The sequence below is a fragment of the Sminthopsis crassicaudata genome, chromosome 4 (genome assembly GCF_048593235.1).
Source record: "Sminthopsis crassicaudata isolate SCR6 chromosome 4, ASM4859323v1, whole genome shotgun sequence".
Taxonomy (NCBI): Eukaryota; Metazoa; Chordata; class Mammalia; order Dasyuromorphia; family Dasyuridae; genus Sminthopsis; species Sminthopsis crassicaudata.
Genome location: NC_133620.1, coordinates 355,223,192 through 355,244,695, shown reverse-complemented (window position 1 = coordinate 355,244,695; position 21,504 = coordinate 355,223,192). Strand labels below are relative to the sequence as shown.

The 21,504-nt window shown below is 44.8% G+C and overlaps 1 protein-coding gene across 5 annotated transcripts; it reads right to left on the bottom strand.

Moving 5' to 3' along the window:
• Nucleotides 1-1,155: 1,155 nt before the first annotated feature.
• EPN3 (epsin 3) lies at nt 1,156-20,926 on the bottom strand. 5 transcript variants are annotated; one of them, XM_074261751.1, is made up of 10 exons: nt 20,593-20,926; nt 15,924-16,641; nt 8,603-8,721; nt 7,034-7,114; nt 6,530-6,652; nt 4,723-4,810; nt 4,062-4,322; nt 3,634-3,702; nt 2,453-2,683; nt 1,156-1,985 (listed from the first exon to the last, which is right to left on the bottom strand). In XM_074261751.1, the coding sequence occupies exons 2-10, from the start codon at nt 16,492-16,494 to the stop codon at nt 1,651-1,653; spliced, it is 1,878 nt and encodes a 625-aa protein (XP_074117852.1). In that variant the 5' UTR covers nt 16,495-16,641; nt 20,593-20,926; the 3' UTR covers nt 1,156-1,650. The 5 variants fall into 5 exon arrangements, with proteins under 5 accessions (XP_074117852.1, XP_074117848.1, XP_074117851.1 ...); XM_074261747.1 differs by having other exon boundaries at nt 3,634-3,747; nt 20,593-20,890; XM_074261750.1 differs by lacking the exon at nt 20,593-20,926 and adding an exon at nt 18,574-18,857 and having other exon boundaries at nt 3,634-3,744.
• Nucleotides 20,927-21,504: the final 578 nt, after the last annotated feature.

Sequence of the window (21,504 nt, the reverse complement as noted above, 5' to 3'; positions counted from 1 at the left end):
ATTACTGGATACTTTGTTATCTTTCTGAATTACTGTGTATTTAAATATACAAATATAGTAATTAATCTGTGTATACTTTGTTCCCTAAAATTATGCATGTATATGCATATATACATACATATATATAGTAGTTACTTATCTATGTCCTTTGTTCCCCCATCTCAAATTACACTTATCTCTATATTTATAGAGATATTTTGTAATTTATGTGTACATTGTTCTCCCCAATTACATAGTATATGTATGTGCAAATAACTAAGTACTTATCTGTAAAAAATTTTTGTTGCCCCAAATACATATACCTATATTGTAATTAGTTATTTCTGTATATGTTGTTCCTCTCTCAAAATTACATATATATGTTTATATACATATATTTCTTATAAGTTCTTATCTTCTCCCCATTTCCCTTCCCCTCACCATATGGTGAAAACTCCTTGAGAACAGGAAGGTTTTTTTTCTTTGTATTATTCCCAGCAACTAGCAGAGTGCCTGCCTGGCCCAGAGCAATCACTTAATAAATACTTATTGAATGAATAATGTAGCTGCATAGTTAGCTATGAAAGATATTAAAAGAGTTAGAGGTAATCTTCCAGCATACTGAGCAGATAAAGAGAGGATTTATGGAAGAATGGAGACCAGAGTCACCCAAGAGAAAAGTTTCTATCTGCTCTGATGAGGAGAATCTTCATATAATGAATCCATGGAACACTTCAAATTTGGAGGCTTCCATACCTTATGTTCCCAGTAGTTCTACAAGTTACTTGGAAAGTGGGGAAATGTCTTCTACTTTTCTTGTACTGTCTCTACCTTATCCTTCTCCCAAAGTTTTTCTCTCTAATAAGCTGAAGTTTCTTTTAATTCTAAGAATCTCTATGAATCAGAGAGTGAAGTTCAGGCCCTGGACAAATGGAGATCCAACCAAGAGAAAGCTTTCTGAGAGGGACACGCCCAGTTTATGCAAACCCAAGAGCTGATCTCTACTTTTTAGATTCCATCCTCCTCCCCTTCCCACCTCAAAGGACTTTGGGAGATGGATGCCAAAAAGGAACTCCGGAAGGAATGCCCACCCCTGTTGCCCACTCCCTTCTCCTTTTCATGGAGAGACATTCACCATAGACCCGCTCACCACCATAGGAAGGCCACAAGCACAACTTGGTTCTATCGTGCTAATTCATGTATTTATTCTGGGACCATTGCCATGGCTCCAAAAGGCTTCTGGTCACCAGGTTTCTTCTGTGCTATGCACTACAGTACTTGTGGTATCTTGGAGCCCTTCACACATAACATATGTGAGCCCCTTCAAGGGATAGCTAGAGCCTGGAAAGCCATTCCTCCAGCCCAAACAAAACCTAGAGGATTCTGGCTCCTAGGATGTCCTTTCCCTGAGCTCCCCAAGACCCTCTCCCACTCCTGAGATGGGACAGGGAACAAAGCATCCAGGCAACATTCATACTGACCTAAGTGGGGTGGGGACAGTGCCCCTATCCACTACCCCAGCCCCTTAAGCAGGGGCAGGGAAAGTTCTGGTCAGCTGCCAGCGGCTGACCGGGGCACAGAGGCAGAAAAGCAATAGGAAGAGACATGGAAATTGTTTTCAGGAAGGTGGGAAGAAGGTGACAGAAGTCAGAGCTGAGAAGAGGACAGAGTTCAAAGGAAAGGGTTGGTGCCTGGCTGAGAAGAGGGGTTCAAGGGTCCTGCTGAACCAGACATGGGGAGCAGGGGCTGAGGCAAGGTCCCAGGCATCTGAGGGAAGGTGCCAGCCTGAGGGAAAACACTGACAGAGGCAGGAAGGGTCATTCCTGCTGGAACGCTGCTGAGAGGAAGGGGCAGAGAGGCGCTGTAGGTCATGGAGCCTACGGGAGCACCCATAGGCACTGAGGAGGCCAGATTGGGCCCTGGAGACCCCGTCCGCATCTGGTTGAGAGTTGGCTTTCCCTGCTCACCCAAACTGAATGGGTTGGTGGGAGACGGGGCACTGAGACCTGTTGGAGAAAAGAAAACAGATCAGGAAAGTGAGGTCTGAAATGGAGAAACTGGAGACAAAGACTTGGATTTAATGAGGCGGGTGTCAGATATTGGCATAGAAGCCATGGGCAGAATGAAAATGTAAATTCTAATTTGCCAAGGGAATAAGGGAAAACATGAGACATAACTAGGGTAAGATGAATGGAGTATATGCTCAGGGTGTTGAAACTGAGAGAATGCTGAATTCTTCCCCACTTCCTTGACAGCCACACCTGAGGTAAACTACTCCCCACTTCTGTGATGTTGGCATTCTGGGAGGTTCTTCCACCCTCCACTGGCCAAATGCCAGGGGAGCTCCCATGCCTTGTCCCTGCCTCTCCCACACATATCCCAGATTTCAACATCTCAAGGTATGAATCTAGGGGAAGAGGATGACAGACGAGTGGGAAGGGTAGGGAGAAAGGAGGAAGTATCATCTCTCTACCTGAAAGAAATGGATTCCTTGTCTTTGGAGGTTGTGGGGCCACCACTAGTGAATCAAGGTTGACCAGAGAGGAGGCTGAGGGTCCCAGGAAGGACTCGGGGGTCTGGCAGGCTCGACCATCTTTGCCTGCCTGAGTCAATGCCCCACCAAGTCCTCCCAAATCAAAAGCATCTGGCTCCTTTGTACCATTCTGCTTGGAGCTAGGGAGAGGGTCTCCAAAGAGGTCTAGGTCTGAAAAAAAATAGAGGGAGCTCAGATGCCAGTGGGAAAGAAGTGACAGAATTGGAGCATCATGGATTTAGGACTGGTTGAGATCTTAGACACCATCTAGATCTATCCCTTTAGTCTAAACTAGGGCTAAAACAGCTTAAATAACTTGTGTCATCATCATTGCTGTCATTCAGTCATTTCAGTATGAGTCTTTGTGACCCTATTTGGGGTTTTCTTAGCAAAGATACTGGAGTGGTTCTCCAGTTCATTTGATAGATGAAGAAACTGAGACAAACAGTTAAGTGACTTGCCCAGAGTCACGCAAATCTGAAGCCAGATTTGAATTTAAGTCCTCCTGATTCTGGAGCCAGTGCTCTATCTGCTGCACCACCTAGATACCCCTGCATTTAAAAATATTTTGCAATCACATATGTACATACATAGATACATGTATGTATATGATATATTCTATCCACCTCACCATCTTGCTGTCCCATCAGCATCAAAACTAACATTTATGTAACACTTTGAGGTTTGCAAAGAACTTTGCATACATTATCTCATTTGAACTCCATAACAATCCTGCCTGAGAGGGAATATTATTATCCCCATTTTATAGGTGAAGAAATTGAGACTTAGTGCCAGAGCGTTGATTTAAATTCAGATTCTGAAACTAAATGTAGATCCCTTTTATTGCAGCACAATGCCTCACAGAAGGGGAGGGATGGGAGTGTCAGAAAACAGGGATTTAGGGTAGGGCACAGAGATTGCCAGGTCCAGGGTTCTGTTAGCTGGCAAACAGTTAACACCTCCCATTCAAGCTGTCTGGATACACCTATCAAGGCTCCATTGCCTTCAGCTATACCTCACCTTGCCCCTCAGCCCTGTTCCCCATCCCATCCCATTCCTTTCCTAGAGCACTCTCATTAGCACCATCTCCACCTTCCCCCCAGCTGCCCCCTGTAGCTTACCAGGGCTGCCAGGCCGCATGGAAGGGAGGGTCTGGGCACTCTCAGGCCCCTCTCTGGCTTCTGTTGATTCTGGAAGTTTGGCAAATAAGTCAAAGGCTGAATCACCGAGAGCTGCTGGTATAGGGGAGGGGCAGATGGACAGATAAGGAGGAAAAGGACACTGGATCTGTACCCTCCAAGAGATGAATGAGGTATTCTTTTGGGGGGGATGGGAAGAAGATCTGTCCTGGAGAAACTCACTCCATACTCCCTTTTGTACATCCCTCCCCAGAGAGACCCCTCACTGCATTGATGGCAGGAAGATTTAAACCACAGGAGCCAAATCTTTGAGATCAGGGATGGAATCAGGAGTACCAGTCCCTCTCCACCTCACCCCCTCTTCTATTTTCAGACTGGATGGTTTAGGAGGACAATAGGCTTTCACTTACTGGGCGTGTTGGGAGTGTCCAAGCTAGCTCCCCAAGGGTCTGTCCCTGAGCCAGAGGGCTTATGATGAGGGGAATCCTTCACCCAGGGATCCATGGACAGGGGTGGCCCAGGTGTCCGCCTCCAAGGTTCCGAAGATGAGAGAACAGAGGACAAATCCCAAGGCTGGCTCCTGGACAGAGGATCCCCAGAAGGTGCTGGAGACCAGGGATCTGCCGAGGGTCCCCAAGAGGAGCCAGCAGGTTCTACTGTAGACCTGAGACCTAAAATGAGAATAGCACAGATACCCCATCATTTTCTATTTCCATCCCCAGCTACTTCTCTCCACCCTATATCTCATCCCTCTCCCTCCCTCCTTTCTATCCTGGTCATCTTCCTTATCAGAGAGGACCTGGCAACCCATTCATGTGTAGGAAAACTAAGATACTAGGGGGAAATTTGGAGTCTTCCATTTCCCCTTCTGATCATTTAAATTCCTACTAGGAAATGTCCCTAGGTAGGGGAAGAAGGAAGAAAAGAGAGAGAGAGAGAGAAAGAGAGAAAGAGAGAGACAGAGTCACAGAGAGAGGGATCTACCCAGAGACTGGTTATGGAGAGAGGTCCCAAATGTCTCTATATCCCAGAGGGTAGGGGTCTGCATGTCTTTCTCCTTGACTACCCCACCTGGGATATCCCATGGGTCAGCAGAGCTGTGTGTGGAGGGTGGAGCTGGTCCTGGTCCAAAGATATCAGCAAGGTCCAGGATGGAAGACTACAAAGAAGGACAGTGAAGAGACAGCTGAGCACCTTGGGAAATGGGAGCTCAGAGCCACAGAACCTCAGCCTTTTTATTCATTCATTTCCACTATTTTATTAAACACCTCTACTGTACCTTCTGGTAGACGAGTAGCTCCCAACCCTTTCCTGTCCTGTTCTGTTTCCATCCTCTCCCTTCCCATCAGCAGGGGAAGGCAGGACAGTCAGCAGAAGTATCCTAAGGTCATAGGTCCTAGAGCTGGAAGAAATCATCTAGTCTAACCTCATTTTCTAAGGATAGAAACAGGCCTGAGGGGGTGGGGGAGTGGGATTTACTTAACAAATCCAGGGCTTTTTCCACTGGGACATGGCCAGTCTTGACTCTAAGATTCTCACTCATCATTATGCGTTACCCCCTTCACATTCTCTATCAAACTAGTCTCCTTGTTGATCCATTCCTATGGTAAGATCCTGTCTTTATACAGGCTATCTATCCATTCCCTTTGCTTGGAAAGCACTACCTCCAAATCTAAAATCTTACTTGCTTCAAAATCTACCTCCTACATGAAGCTTTTCCTACCATTCCCTTCCCTCAGCTGCTAGGGCACAAACACACACACATATACATTTATATGTGAAATATTTTATGTATATATGCATATATATCTATGTGTATATGTATGAATATATGCATGAGTATTGTATATGTATATATACACATATATACATATACATATGTATGCATATATACATACACATATATATACATATATACATATATACACACATACATATATATATGTTTATACACACACTCACAATCTGGATTAATCCCTTGCTTAGGACCATACAGTTAGCAATAGAATCTGAGGCCAGATTTGAACTTAGGGGCCATGTAGTTGCCCCCACATTTTAAAAATATTCTTCATAAACATATACACACATAACATTTATGTGTTATTACTCTTATATAATGTAACTCTTTGAAGTCAAGGGCTGTTTCCTTTCTTTGTTTTTTTATCCCAAGAGCACACCAAACAACAGATACTCAGTAAGCGCTTACTGATTACCCATCCCTTAGCAGGTTCAGGGCTTCAGGAAGCCATAGCATAAACTTCCTTATTTTAACATTTTTATCAGAGGGGGAAAATCTAGTTGAAATAAGTATTAAAGCTGACCTCAAGGGGAGAAGATTCACAAAAAGTTCTAATTCAGTCAGAAGTAGACTTGGAGAGGGCCGTTATTTCGAGGTAGGCAACAACCCCGACTTTGCCTTAAGTTGGATTCATGAAAACACCACCTCATCTCCCTAAATCTCCAGCTGACTGATATTTCTTTTTTCTACCTGCTCTCCTCTTGTTTGTCACTAGTCCAATTCAATAGTATCCCAGGAGTCCCGAGGTCATAAATGCCAAGGTTAGAATGGGGCTCAGTGGTCATTTGGTTCAGCTTTCTCATCTTTCTTATGGAAGACACAGAGAGGCGCAGAGCAGAGTCTAAGGTTACACAGTGAGTAGAAGCTGGTGTGAGGCCCAGCTGAGGGTCCTCTCCTTTAGACCATAGCTAATGTAACATCCCCAGAACCTGGAGGATGGTACTGCCCCTAAACTGACCCTCTGCCCCAGCCTCTTCTGCATATCCCCCATGACCATTATATTCCTTTATCCCTCAATTCCTTATTCCCCTCCTCCCAGCATGCTTCCTCCCCTCCATAGACCTCCATCTCTTCACAAACCTGGCTGGTTTTCAGTTTCTCTTCTTCCTTTTCCTCTTCTCTTTCGGGGTCCTGGTCCCGGCGACCATGGCCCCCAGCGCCTTTGGATAAGGGGGAGTCATCTCCCCTCCAGGACCTCACCTCCTGCATTTGGGACAGATTGGTGGTGGAGCAGGGGGAGCAACCAGCTAAGTTTGGGAGCCATGGGGACCCTGGGACCCAGGGCCCTAGAACCCAGGGCATCCAATGTTAGGCTAAGGAGAACGTTCAGCTCCCCAGAGGATCCACCAGGAGCCTGCAGACACGAAGAGAAAGCAGGGGTGGGGGTGGGGAGGCGAAGGCGAGGAGGGCAGCAGGGAAAAATTCAGGCTAGGTGACAAAGTGGTTAAGGAGCCAAGCAGGAGCGAGAAGGATCTGGAGAAATACCAAGTGAAACCGAGAAGAGCTGCAGAGAGGAGCCCTGTTAGTGCCCAGAAGCACCAGCACCAGCACCAGTCCCAGACTAGGGTCTGGGGGCTCCACTACCTTCTCATGCTCCTGCTGGCTCAGACGCAGTGCCAGCTGTAGCTGCAGATCCTCGTCCCTGTGGGAGGCTGGAGGGACCGGCTGTTGGGGATGAAGGAGAAGAGAATGAAATGGGCATTCCCCTGTTTGGTTCAGTTCACCTTTCCCCACCCTTTCAGTTCTCAGTCTTGGGCAAGGGTGCTGGAAGGGATGGGCAGAGAGAGGAAGGGCAGAGGGTAGGAGATATGGGAAGAGAAAGCAGAAAGGAGGTAGGGTAGTGGTAGGGAACAGATGGGACTGGGGGGCTGGGAGAGAGAAGAGTGAAAAGAGATAGGGTAAAATATGGGGGAGGAGAAAAGTGGGAGATGGGCAGAGTGAGATATGGGGTAGGAGGAAGGTGGGAGATGAGTAGGGTAAGATATGACACAGGAGGAAGATGGGAAATGGGGCAGAGTGAGATATGGGGCAGGAGAAAAGGTGAGAGATGGGGCAGGAGGAAGTGAGAATAGGGTAGAATGAGATATGGGCAAAAGGAAAGTGGGAGATGGAGAAGGGTGAGATATGGGACAAAAGGATAAAAGACAGCTAGGATAGGAAATATGATGTCCAGGGAAACCAGAGAAGGGAGAGAAAAAAGATGAGAAATGAAGGGAAATGGGGCACAGGGATGGTAGAGGAGCAAAGAGCCTTGTTTTGAGACAGAGAGTATTAGGGCAGAAGGAAATTGGGAAAGGAAAGAGAATGGGGCGGGGGGAGGGAGGCTGGGCTACAGTCCTGTGATGTCAATTGCCCAAGCCCTAGGCTAATGGAAAGGAGAAAAAAAGTATATTCACACATTATTTTGTATACATTTGCAAGCTTTATGTGTCAAAATGCTCCCTTCCCACCCCTTAAATCTTAACCGCATCTGAACCCTTGCTGAGTGACTGTAGGTAGCCCTGCCTGGGCAAGAGGCTGTTCCACACTGTGTTCAGATTTGTCAGGTGAGATCTGCAAAGAGAATATGAAGCCTTGGTCTGGGAACAGGGAAGAATAATGGCACAAAAGATGCTTGAGTTGTCTCCCTCTTTGTTCTTCTTTGAGAGGAGATGTGTCCTATGGTACTTTCCCAGACATCCTAGGAAGGTACCTTGCGTGCCCCTGCAGGTGTGTCCCCCATAAATCCTTTCAGGTCATAGTGATTGGCAGAAAGAAACTTTTAGAGACAAATAAGCATGAGGTTGCTAAGATTCTGCTCTTGGATGGTTCAAAGAGAAGCCCTTTATCCTTTCAAGGTGACTTTTTTTTTTCAAGAAAAGTCCATGTCAGAAAGTCCAACAGCAGAAGAAAGCAGCAAATGGGCCCATATTGGACACACCTGGGGCTGGGACCTTGGGGATGGGGCTATTCTAGTCTAGAAACACTTGAACGTAGCCTGGTTCCTTCTGTGCCAATCACCTTCTGGCTAAAGTAGCATGGTACCTAGAAGCCTCAGAAAACTAAGCTGGGTTCCCTCCTGTAAAGCAGGTGCTTTCTGATTGCCCTTAGCTCCTGTCTATCTCCTCCTCAACACATACATATCAAATCCTAGTGACTCCATGATAACATTACCTTCTCTGCCTCCTCCCGGCTCATGGCCAGTGCCAGCTGCAGCTGGAGCTCCTCCTCTCCTGTGGTCTGGGGTCTAGCTTGCTCCAAGTCTGAGGTGAATCGAGGAGATGAAGATGAGGCTGGAATAGGGAAGGAAGGTTTCAGACTCCTCAAATCTTTGTTATAGTCAAAATGTTCAAAATACATCTTGACATAGGCAAAGGTCTGAGTTGGGGAGACTCCACAGTATTAGACTTGAAGTCAAATGCCATCTCCTACACTTAGAAGTGGTATAATCATTAGCAAGTCACTTAAATCTTTGTGCCTGACTTTCCTGTAAAATATAGCTAATAACATTGGACCTACTTTGGGTGTGTAGGACCCTAATCTAGATTCACAAAGACCCATTCATTTTCCTGAGCAGACAATAGCTGCATGATCCTGGGCAAGTCACTTTACTCTGTTTGTCTTCATCTCCTCATCTATAGAATGAGCTGGAGAAGGAAATGGCAAGCCACTCCAGCATCTTTGCCAAGATACTCCCAACTCACAAAGGGTCAGACAGAATTGAAATGACTAAGCAACAACAACATAAGTACGTACTCAGACAGTTGCTATGGGAATTAAAGGCAATAGTGGATCAAAAACACTATTTGGATGCCTTTTTAAAAATGTTCTTGTTATCATCTTTCTGGGAAGACGTTTCAGTAGAAAAAATTGAGAAAATTTTTATTCGGCTATTATTCTTTTACATTCAGTGTTCTGCAGATAATCGGGCAGGTGGATAAAGTGACTGCCTTTTATAAAAAAAAATTGAATAAGGTTATTGGGATATAAGATCACCCTCTGTAGAAAGCATCTTCAGGTCAATTCTAGTAACAGGTTGTATGATGGATATGAACTATGCCTCATCCTGGTTGCACATGGTTTAGTTTCTTCAGCCAGATCCCTATGTTTTAAAAGTTTGGAGAGCATGAGGATGACAGAATGATCTCAATTAAAACAGCATTATTAAATTTTTATGGATCAATGCTAGGTCCTGGTTTCTGGTCTATAAATATATTCCAAGTTTAGTATAGTTTATTGGTTCATTTTTCAAAATATTTTATTTTTCTCTCTTTTGGAGGTTTGAATTTGTTGAGTGGAGATGTCATCTATTTAAAAAATACATATGTCTCTGAACTCATACTCACACTCAGAGATTGGTCTCTATTGGGTATATCCAAGGGGTATATCTCTGTGAAGTCACCTATCCAAAATTCTAACTCATGAGCCCCAGATGGTGCGATTACCCCATTAACAGGCAAATTTAATTCTGTTTATATAAAAGAAGACATAAATAACTTAAAAGTGATGGCATAGTAAGAATAGCTACAAAACTTCCTCTCCTCTCTCCATAAACAGGGGGAGCATTTTCCCATATATATGCAAAGCATCTGCTGGAAGGAAGAATGAGCCCAGAGATCTCTGGTGTTAAGGCACGCATGTAACGAATACATACAGACAAGCAGCCAAAGAAATTTGTGCAAGATCTTCCTGCTTCTTCTTTTATCCTTATGCTGTTCTTTGAAGGGCCCCAGCTCTGTGCTGGGTAGGTTCCATCACTACTGAGCTAGACTAGTGAGAACTGTCATCTACATCTTTTCCAACTTGAGTTTCAGCTACAGTCAACTGGTGACTGCTGTGTTCTTTTGGAAAGAACAGGCACCTAGTACTAATAGAAACTCTGCTCTCTCAGGACTGTAATTCTGAAGCTGGTCACCTACCAAGGACAAGTTTTAGAATTTTCTTCTTGTACTGACTCCAATTGCTTATGGGATGATTTTGTCAAGGCTAATAATTCTGCTACTAGATATCATAGTAGAAGTTGAGGGGGGAGGGAGAAACAAAGATCTTTTCATTTATCCTCAGCAATTCCTTCTCATGGCCTGAATTCTTTTTCCAATTTAAAGTGACAAATTATCTTTAAGGATCACCTAGAGGTGACATGTTTTTATCCTGCTATTATTCTTTTATGTTCGGTGTTCTACAGCTAATTGGGCAGCTGGATAAAGTGACTGCCTTTTATAACTGAATCAGATTATTGGGTATAAGATCACCCTCTGTAGAAAGCATCTTCAGGTCAAACTCTAGTAACAGATTGGATGATGAAGATGAACTCTGCCTTGTCCTGTTCTCACATGGTGTTAATTTCTTCAGCCAATGGAATTCTGTCTTTCATCTCATTCAGAGAAAGATGTTCATATTTTGTGAAGTCATCTCTGGAGGTTAACACTTTTTCATCTTTAAATCAGATGAGCTAAAAGGGGAAGGAGACCAAAGGCCCCTTTGCAATAAAATAAAATAAGCTTCTAGTGTGTAATCCTAGCCTCTTGGCTGTATCTTTCTAGGTAGCTAGTAGATGATAAATTTCTTCAATCTTCAGTGATAGACTGCTATTTCTGTCAATGCATTATATAATCTGCATTGCTCAATACATCTAGGCTCCTTAAGAGTAATCTTCCTGTAAGTCTTCGAGGTGATGATCTGATCCTGAATCATTCACATAAACCCCTTCATTTCTAACAATAAACTTGCCTGACTCAGCCATTTCTCTTTCCTTGCTTCGTCAACATTATTGGAACCACCAGGTCATGGTTTGCTAAATACTTAGTGGGTGCTATTTCTTTTTAACAGTTAGCAGGAAAATTTTCTTTACATGAGCAATATTGCTCACCTTAGCTTCTTAAGTAATTCTGTAATTTATTCTCTAATTTCTGGAGTGGGAATGATGCCATACTGAACTAATACTACTCCACCCTAATCATTTCCAAAATCCAATCCCTAACCCTTAGCCACTTTTCTGATACTTCTTTGATTCTTTATCAGAAAGTGGTTGGCAGGATTCTTGGTGATGTGTCTTATAAAGGGCCTTTATATTTCATTTTTGGACCTTAGCTGTTTCATAGGCTTCTTCTAAAGAGAAATCAGTTTTGGTTGCATTTAACAAATCAATTGGTGAATACTTGTTAAGCCTTTACTATTGCTCAGTGACATCATATCTGCTTGTTTCAAAAATGCTTCTGTAAGTTTCTGACCAATTTATCATGTACTCTAAGGATGTCTGTCAAGTTCATTCTTCTGTTTTTTATGAAGAAGTGTTATTTTCAATAACTGCTTTAGGGAACTACACACCAAGTTTCACATTAAGACTGATACTGTGTAATTGTTAATTTCTTCAAATATATTCTTCCCATTTAAGCTTCGATTTCAAGATACCAGTGAACTTCTTAACATATTCAGCCATCGAAGCTTTTAAAGATCCTTATGTTTGATGAATTGCTGTTTTTGTTATTATTATTGCAATTATTATTTTCAGGGAGATATGGTGGCATAGTAAAAAAAAAAGTATCAGACTAGCAATCAGAATACTTGGGATGTAATTCTGGCACTATCACTATGAGTTGAGCTAGCAGTTTACCCTGATTTCAGTTTTATCTCTGAGTTGGGGAAACATAATAACCTGTTTTACCTCCTTCAGAAGACTGCTGTGGAGACCAAAGGAGATAATATAAAACAATGCTAACCAAATACACTATAAATTTATGTTATCTAATCTCAAATAGACCTTCACAGAAGTAAGATAATCTTATTTCTCTCTAATTGATTGTCCTTCTCATTTCAGACCTTCTCTTCTCACGGTCCCACCTTTATCACCCTATCTTCCTACATTCTCAGCTGAGAACTTCACCTTATATTTTACTGAGAAAATTGAAGTTATTTGAAATAGGCTTCTTCTTACGCCCTTCCTCTTCATCCCATTGTCTCTTGACACAGTTCCTTAGTATGTCCTTGTTTACTTCAGTTGCTGGGAGAGAGGTACTCCTTCTTGCATTGATCAATCTTTTTATTGTTATTCTGTTGTTCCAGTAATATCCAACTTTTCATGACTCCATTGGGGGTTTTCTTGGCAAAAATATTTTAGTTGTTTACCATTTCCTTCTCCAGTTCATTTTATAGAAAAGAAAACTGAGGCAAACAGGGTTAAATGACTTGCCCAGCCAGTAAGTTTCCTTTTATATGGACCTTCAATCCCATCTCCTCTCATCTTTTCCAGCATATTTCCCCCATTATCATTCCCCTTTCCTGATCTTCAATCTCTCCCTACCTACTGGTTTCTTCCTACAACTTACAACATAATTGTCTCTCCCATCCTTAAAAAAAATAAAACCTTCACTAGATCCTACTCTGCTAGCCAAGAATTGGCCTGTATCCTTCCTTCTTCTCTTAGCCAACTTCTTGAAAAAGCTGCATACACATATATAACCTATATCAAATTGCTTACTATCTTAGGAAGGGAGAAAGAAAATGCCGAACTCAAAATTTTAAAAATTAAAAAAAAGAAAACTTTAAAATGTTAAAAATTATTTTTACATGAAATTAAAAAAAATACTGGTTTTTGTTTTATCTGATCATCTCTAATTTATCGCCTGACTCTTTTCTAAATCCTCTGCAATCTGGCCTCCAAGTTTATCTCCCAAGGAGAGTCCCTTTCCAAAGTCACTGCTAAACTTTTTTTCTTAGAAGCAATTGGGGTTAAGTGAGTTGCCCAGGATCACACAGTTAATAAGTATTAAGTATTTAAGGTCTAGATTTGAACTCAGGTCCTCCTCACTCTAGGGCCAATGGTCTACCCACTATGCCATCCAGCTACCCCTTAACTTTTAATTGCCAAATCTAATGTCTTATTTTTAATTTTCATCCTTCTCAACTTTTCTGTGACATTTGACACTGTTAACTTCCCTCCTGGATGTTTTCTCTGGAGTCTGTGATCCTATACTCTCTTAGTTCTTCCACCTATAATTCCACTTCTCAGTTTCTTTTGCTGGCTCTTCATCTACATCATGACCTCTAAAAAGACTCAGGAGAAGTCCTGGGCCTTCTCTTTTCTCTTTCCATTTTCTCACTTGATAACCTCATCTGCTTCCAAAGGTTCAATTATTGTCTTTATGTGGATCATTCCCAAATCTGTATATCAAAAACTAGTCTCTCTCCTGAACTGCAATCCTGTATTACCAAATGCTGCTGGACATTTCTAATGGTTTGTCCCAGAGGCATCTCCAATACAACTAATCCATCATCATGAATTTCCCATCCTTCTAGTCACTCATGTTCATACCTTGATATTATCTGTAGCTCTTTAGGGTTTTCACTCACCCCACATATCCAGCCAGTTGCCAAATTTTGCAGTTTCTTTGTCAATGTAAGCACCACCAACTGAAAGTAGTCTTTCCTGATTCCCTACTCTCCCCCCTTTCCACTCAAAGTGAACATTTATCTTCTTTATCTTTATGACTTTAGTTCATCCCACATTAGGATTTAAACTCCTTGAGGGGCAGGGATTAAATCACTTTCTTCTTTGTTTATCTAGAGACAAACATTGCATCTGGCACAAAATAAATGCTTGATGACTGATGAAAATTCAATTCAAAGATATTTATTAGGCACTTGCTGTATGTGCTGCAAGGTGATGGATAATAACGACAACACTTTAGAGTACAAAGTACTTTTGTTATATTCTGGGTTTTTTTTTTTTAAGAAAAAGCTACAGGTTAAATCTGATTATCTCCTTTTTACAGATAAAGATACTAAGCCTCAGAGAAGTTGAATGATGTATCCAAAGGTCGTAAAACTAATATCAGATCTAGGTCTCAACTGCAGGTCTTTTTTTAAAGCTTTTTTTTCCTTTCTTAAAAAAACTCCATGTTCTATGCTCTCTATAATAAACCACAGCTATGTGTATTTATATCTGCCCCTGTGATTTCACTGCTATTTTCTCCAAAGACTCAGATTAGCAACTCACCTGCAACTTTTTGTCTAAAAAAGTTATCTATGGCTGTATAGCTACTATAAATTAGAGGTAAAAGTTGAACCCAGATCTTGTTGACTCCAAAGCCTCTCCCTGTTATATGTAATTATTTGTAATGGTTGTTTTTACAATGACATTTCAACCCACCAGAAGCTTACAGGGAGCTCCTAGCAAAGGGAAATAAATTAGTGAGAAATCTGGAAATAGAAGGAGTTGCATGCAGTTGCACAGATCCCAATATTCCTATCTCCTCTTTTTCTGCCCTTGAAAGAGACTTTTAGTCAGCCTTTTCTTCCTTCCCTCTCCTCCCCACTTCTATGCAGCCGAGAACAGAGAAACAAAAATTAAGAGCTGCTGATGGGACAGGTGGTTTGCTCACTATTGCCTTCTGTTGCCACTAAGCTGCTACCTCTCAAGCTGAGAGTGCCAGGTACAGAGTTGGGACAGATCTTGGAAAGCTGCCATGGCAGCTGAGGCTCCAGGATGGAAAGCATGGGTAGAAGGCTAGTCCGAAATGTGACAAGACAGAGAAGTGACCAAGGGAAAAAAATGGCTTGGCAACTACTACGATACTGTAGATCTTGGTGATACATGACCAGAAGACTAGACCCAGCATTACCCATTTCTTCATGGTTGGGCAGAGTTACTCCCAGTAGGAAATCTACAGGCTGGAAGGAGGTTTGTAAAAGGGGAGAAGGAATTGGTGCTCTATGAGTGGGGGTCCTTAGCAGTTGTTTGGTAATTTGCTTTATTATTTTGCTATGTTTATTTTAAAAAATTGGATCTTCCTAACTTGCCCAAACTAGAAAAAGAGCAGCTGCAATCGGATTGATCCCAATGCTGATCCTCACAGAAGTTCTGACTTGCCCTCTTTCTGACCTGGGCCATTTTGCTCCGCCTTAGGCAACCTGATAGTGCCTACTCCCAGGCACCTATCATATGTAGAGCAGACAGTGCAGACACTACTGCAGCTCAGACCTCCCAAGCTCAAGCAATGCACCAGGCTCTGCTTCAGATGTGCATCCATCATGCTTAGCTGCTAGACTATGTTTAAATAAACTATGTGAGCACAACGTTAATTGCTTAGTTATAGAGGTTTAAACCAATGGAAGGAAATCTCTAAAACAAGGAACGGAGATTCCAATATTCCCATTATTCTGAGTGATATTCCATTTTCCCCCCTTAGGCTGAATGTTGAAAGATAGCTATCAAGTGCATAAATCTGTCCAGCCAAGAAGAAATCTCTCCTATGAACTGGAAAAACCAACTCCCCTCTCTCCCCGGCCCACCTGAGGGAATGATTACATAGTATAGTCCCTTCCTAGGTAACTGCTTAGTTAAACGGCAGCAGTGTGCCCTCGAGCTGGCCTGTAGGAAGCAGGATACACGCCAGGTGTGGATCCATCCCCTGGAGCTGGTCCTTTTTCCCAGAATTGACAAAGCTCACTCCAAGGTTCCCCCTCCCCACCCCATCTAGCCTGATCCCTCACTCACAGTTGTAGGAAGACGGGGATCCTCTGGTCCGGCTGAACTCATCCCCATAGTGGGAGGAGCGGCGACTGTAGCTTAGCTGCCCGCTGCCGATGCCGGAGCCCTCAAGGGCCATGCGCTCCTTGGTCTTGAGGGCGTGGGTCCGTTCCTGCTTCAGGCGCTCCTCATCCTTCAGCAGCCCCATCACCTGCTTGACCTTCTCCCGAACGTTGATGCCCTGGTCCTTGCCGTCGCGATCCACGTACTGGAAGTCCTTGAGGGTCTGAATGGTGTAGAGGTTCTCCCGACACTGGTGGGCCACTTTATCAGAGCCAGTCTTTAACAAATAGTCCAACAGGGTCAGAGCCTTGTACACATGGCGCCAGTTCTTGCCACTGTCGTTGAGCCGTCTCCAAATCATGCCCATGACTTCGGCGAAGGCCACGGTGTTGAAAGTCAGGTCAGCGATCTCGGACATGAGGGAGCTGGGCGGCCCCCAGGGATCATTGCTGGTTGCTTCACGTACCTTAATTTCTGCTTCTGAATAATTGTGCACAATATTCTTCACTTGTCGTCTCAGAGCTGAGGTCGTCATGGCTGGGGGCACTGGGGATGGCCGTCCCCTCCCCCAGCCAGAAAGGAAGCACTTAGAGCAAGGGATTAAAGTTCACAGGTTCTGGCCCCAAGAAATCCGTGGTCTCAGTAGGGAAAGGACCGTTGCTATGAAGGGTTCTTCATAGAGCTGAAGAAAAGGAGAAACTTGATGGTCAGAACTCTAAGGACAACTTCCCGACCCCCGGTGAGCTTTCATTTACAACTAGTCTTTTGTGATGGGTTGGGAGGCAATTGGAATCATAAAGCGAATAAATGAGGCTGCCTTTGAACTGAGGACCTCCTCTTGGGGGGCGTTGATCTATCCAATGCACCACCCAGCTGCCCAGTAATTTGAACGCAGGGCTTCTGACTTCAATTACTATCTTCCTTAACCTACATCAGAGCTAGCTAAATGTAATGGCTGATTATTGATTTTTTCCCTCTTTGTGCAAAGGGAGTACTTAACTTAGAAATACTCCTTATTCCAGAGCCTCTCGCCGAGCATCCTCACCTCCAAGTCTCTCTCTTCTTCCCTTCCCTTTTCCAAATCTCCCTCATCCTTCAATTTCCAGCTCAAATCTCATTCCATGGACTATTCCAGCTCAGACTGACCTCTTCCTTCTCCAAACTCCTTCAGTCCTTATCTTGGGCATCCAGACAGGTCAGCGTGTAATTATTCTCTGATTGTTTTATTATGTTAGTCTAGTCGTCCCCGCTCTCCACCCTATCCCATAGTCCTATGAACCTGTCATCTCCTTGAAAGCCTGGACCATTGTCATCTTGTTTCCTTTTAGGTCTTCTTCCTATAGGGCTGGGCACAGCCTCTTAATAGTCATAGATCATTAGGGTCAGATGGGATCCAGTCCAACCCGCTCCTTTAAAAGATGAAGAAACTGAGGTCCAGAAAGGGGAAGTATTTTGGTCAAGGTCACCCAGCTAGTCATCAGGGACTGAAACCGAGGTCTCTTCACTTCCGGGTCATTACACCTTCCATACCTCACTACCTTTCTCACTCTAGAAAATAAGCCCAGAAACATAGAAGACAGAGTTAAAAGGGACTTTAGAGATCAACTGGTCTAGCCTCTCATTTTACGAGTGGACACGGTCATCCTGAAAAGCAAAGTGTATGACCCAAGGTCATACAAGTATGTGGTAAATACATTTTGCAACTAAGCCTCGATATTTGTTGATGAATAATCTTTCATACATTTGATCTTCAGTCTGAGGATTCTTAACTGGGAGTCCATGCATTTGGCAAGGGGGGAAAAATCACATGTTCATTTTCACTAATATTTGTAACTTTGTCTATTTTATTTTATACATTTAGAGACACGGTTCTGAGAATGGGTCCCAAGATGTCCGTGCCACAAGAGATGTTAAGTGTCCTTGCTCTGGTCTAAAGATTAGTTATGTATATGCTTTCCCAAAGTACCAACCCTAGAGAGGGCAGCTTGGACCCAGTGGAAAGAATACAGAGCCCTGGTCCCAGCAACATGGAAATATGGTCCTTCCTGTTAGCATTAAAACTGAGAGGAAACTATTCTCACAGGATTTAGAGTTGTAAAGGACTTTAGAGGTCATCTAGTTGAACCACCCCACTCCTTGATTTAACAGATAAAGAAAAAAAAGGCCCGGGGGTGGGGGGGGAAGAGAATGATTTGCCAAAGTAATAAGAGTTGGAATTCAGAACTGGTCCCTTCCATTATACAGTGTGGATAATCTCCTAACCCCTCCTCCAACACACACACACACACACACACACACACACACACACACGACACACAGACACACAGGGGCACACGGGCTGGGAGATTCCTCCACTGTGGCTTCCAAGTAGGAACAGGGACCATCCCAAGAGGCTATTCTGGGGCCTTGGTGGGTTGAGACCCTTCTACAGGAAATCTTGAAGCTCCAGTAGGTCGAGCTCAGTCCCCCATATCACCCACATCATTATGAAAATATTCCTGATCATAGTCATGGTGGGCCCCCAGCAGCCTTCCTACTGTCCAGAAGGCAGGGAATTGAAGGGTCTGCCTTGGCTTTCCCCAGCACCGATCATCCTTTAAGCCTGCTCCCCCACCTTTTTCACTGCTTCTTTGCAGCCTCCAGCACAGCTCCCTTAGATCCCCAGACCTGACCTTGAGGTTCCAGAAGAATCCCACTGAGTTCACATCCACCTCTTCCAGACCCCAACCAGCCACAGAAGGGGGGTCGATAGACACTGAATTGCTGGAGCAGGAGCTGTGTCCTTGGGGAGGGAAGCAGGGGGGTGGCTTCTGAAAGGAAGCTCAGCTGCTACAACTTGTCCTATTCCCTCCCTCCCCGTACTGTGGGTGACTCAGAAGCAGCCTGTCCTCACCTCCCAGCTGGGTGGATGGGATGGTGGAATAAATATGGGAAAAAAATTTATACCAAAACCCGCCCCCAAAATGCACACAACTGCTGAGGGCCGTCGATGAAAACCAGTTAATCCAGTTGGGCATCATTACTCCACAAAGGAGCCCAGCCTGTGGCAGGGCCACCCTCACCCTCTTGCCCCAGGCACTGTGCCATGCATGGAGAGGGAGCAAGCCCAGACTGGACTTAAGGGACTTTTCATTCTCCCAGCTTAACTCGGGAAATGCCAATAGGATCAGCCTCAGGAGGAGAAGGCAAACCTGGGGGTCCAGCTGGGTCTTTCCCAGCTTTCCCCAAAGGAGAAGCCCTCCCCAGAAGATGGAGGCTTACATGAAAGAGATTGTTCCATCAGTCTCTACTTGGTGAGAGAAGGAAACTTAGGTGGAAAGGTACCTAGGTCCTTTCCCCACAATCCTCAACTTCTCAAAAGTTTAAAGGGGTCAGTATAATAGGGGAAGAGATGCCAGTGCAGTAGAGAGAAAAAAAATGAGACAGAGCTGCAGGGAGGGACGGAGGGAGGGAGGGAGGGAGAAGGCTGGGAGTGCTGCCAGTAGTGTTAAAAGCAAAGAGTTTTATCGAACACAATATGCTCAGGAATAAAGGGGAGTGAAATAGAAACCAGGCAGCCGATAAGGCGGCAGCAGCAGCACCAGCCAGTCTTGTATGGAATTACTGCAGTGACCTTGAGCCAGGGCTTGTCAGGTGGAGAGGACACAGCCCAGCACCCAGCTTCTTGGCACGGATGGAGTGCAGGAGGGCCCGAGAGTGGGAGAAGGAGTTCGGGGCACAGGGTGAGAACGGGCAAGGTACAAGCCAGGAGCACGATGGCAGAGGGTCAGGGATGTGGTGGAGTGGGTTGGGGAAGTGTCCAGAGCAGAGAAGAGATGGATGTGGAGAAGGGAACTCGGAGATGATACTGGATTTCTCCCTCTGCTGTTCAAGAACTGGAAGGAAAAACGTTTTTTTCTTAGGGGGAGACAGATTATTCCTCACTGCCCCAAGATCTCCCCAAGGTCAGAAGGTAACCAGGCAGAGACTAAGAGTGGGGGTAGAGAGAGATAAGAATTAAAAAAAAAAAGGCAAAAAGATCTCACCCCATAGTCCCAGGTTGACCTTGAGCTTTCTGAAGTGTGGGGCTCAGGCCCATCCCGGCCACACGTTCAAGATGAGGCCCTTTTGCCTCCTGGATGCCTATACATCGTTTCTCCATTTGATCATGAATCAATAATCAGTATTAATTAAGCACCTGCTGAGTACCAGGCACAACTAATGGCAGATCAGTGAAAATGGTGTGATGGGGGTAAGAGGTCCCAACTCTGAGCAGCTTTCTACACTAGAGGAGGAGGGATGGGAGACTCATAGCTGCTCATCTTAGAAACACATTACTAGGGGCTGGGAGAGCAGATGGGGAACTAACCAGTTTGAGGGAGCTCCTGAGTCCTCCCCGAAGCACTGGGCTTCTGATGATGGGATTTCTCGCAGCCAGCTTTCCTCCTGCCTCAGTCGCTCCATCTTGGGACTTTGGCCCTGAGCCCCTACCCCAGCCCTGCCAGTTAACAAGGACTAGCTACTGTTTGAGAGGTTCATATTCCTGCCTTCCCCTTATCCCTTGGTGGCAGGGTAAACACTGGGGCTCAATTCTGAGCTGCGGGACATCTCTCCTAGCCCCCTCCACCCTGTGAAGGGGCACAGCAGCGCTTACCTTTGGCGCAGCCTCCCTCCACAAGCAGCAGCGGCGGCGGCGGCGGCAGTGGCAGCCTCGGGAGGCTCGGCTCAGCCCAGGAGCCAGAGACCAGGCTCTGCAGTGAGTGACCTGCCAGTCCCAGCAGGTTGGGAACGGGACAGTCCCGGCGCTTTCAGATCCATCCAGTACTGCCCTCCAGCAACCCACCCTGCCCAGAAAGGGCAGCCCCCACCATACCAGGGAGCCAGCAAGGGTCCCAAGACCTTCGGAGCTGGGGAGCAGCTCTGACTCCTGTAGTCGGTGGGAAAGTTGCTCAGCTGGCTGGGCAGGTCTGCCTCAGCAGTAACAGGACACAGGGAGGAAGCAGCAGGGCTCATTAACCCCTTCCTGCCCACGAGGCGCCACGACGCTCTCGGAGAGTCCCACACGGAGGGAGCCCATAGTGGGCAGGCATATTAACCTATTGCTTGCCACTCCTCTAGGTGAAGTGGCTGAAGGAAATGCAAGCACAGACCCCTTTTGGCCGGCCATCTCTATGGTACAGAGGGAAAAGATGGATCACAACGGGGCAAAGTGTCAGGACTACTCTCGGGGACTTTGATACTGAGCTCCAGCTGCCTGTCTTTGGTCCTCGTCTGAGACCCGTGTCCCCAAGAAAACTTTGAGTCCGATCTAATAAATTTTAAAAGACACCTACCTGGCTTGGAAGACAAAGGGATTTGGGCAGCCCAGGGGCCAATTAAATTCAGTGAATATTTATTAAGCACTCACTTTTTATAGCACTAAGGTAGCCTACAGGAACAAACAAAAATGAATCAGTTCCTACCCAAAAGGAGTTTATCTTCTACTAAATAATTTTCCATGGCACATCACCTCCTGTTTTGTCCTTTGGTAACAGCTAGCTACCATTTATATAGCACTTTGAAGATT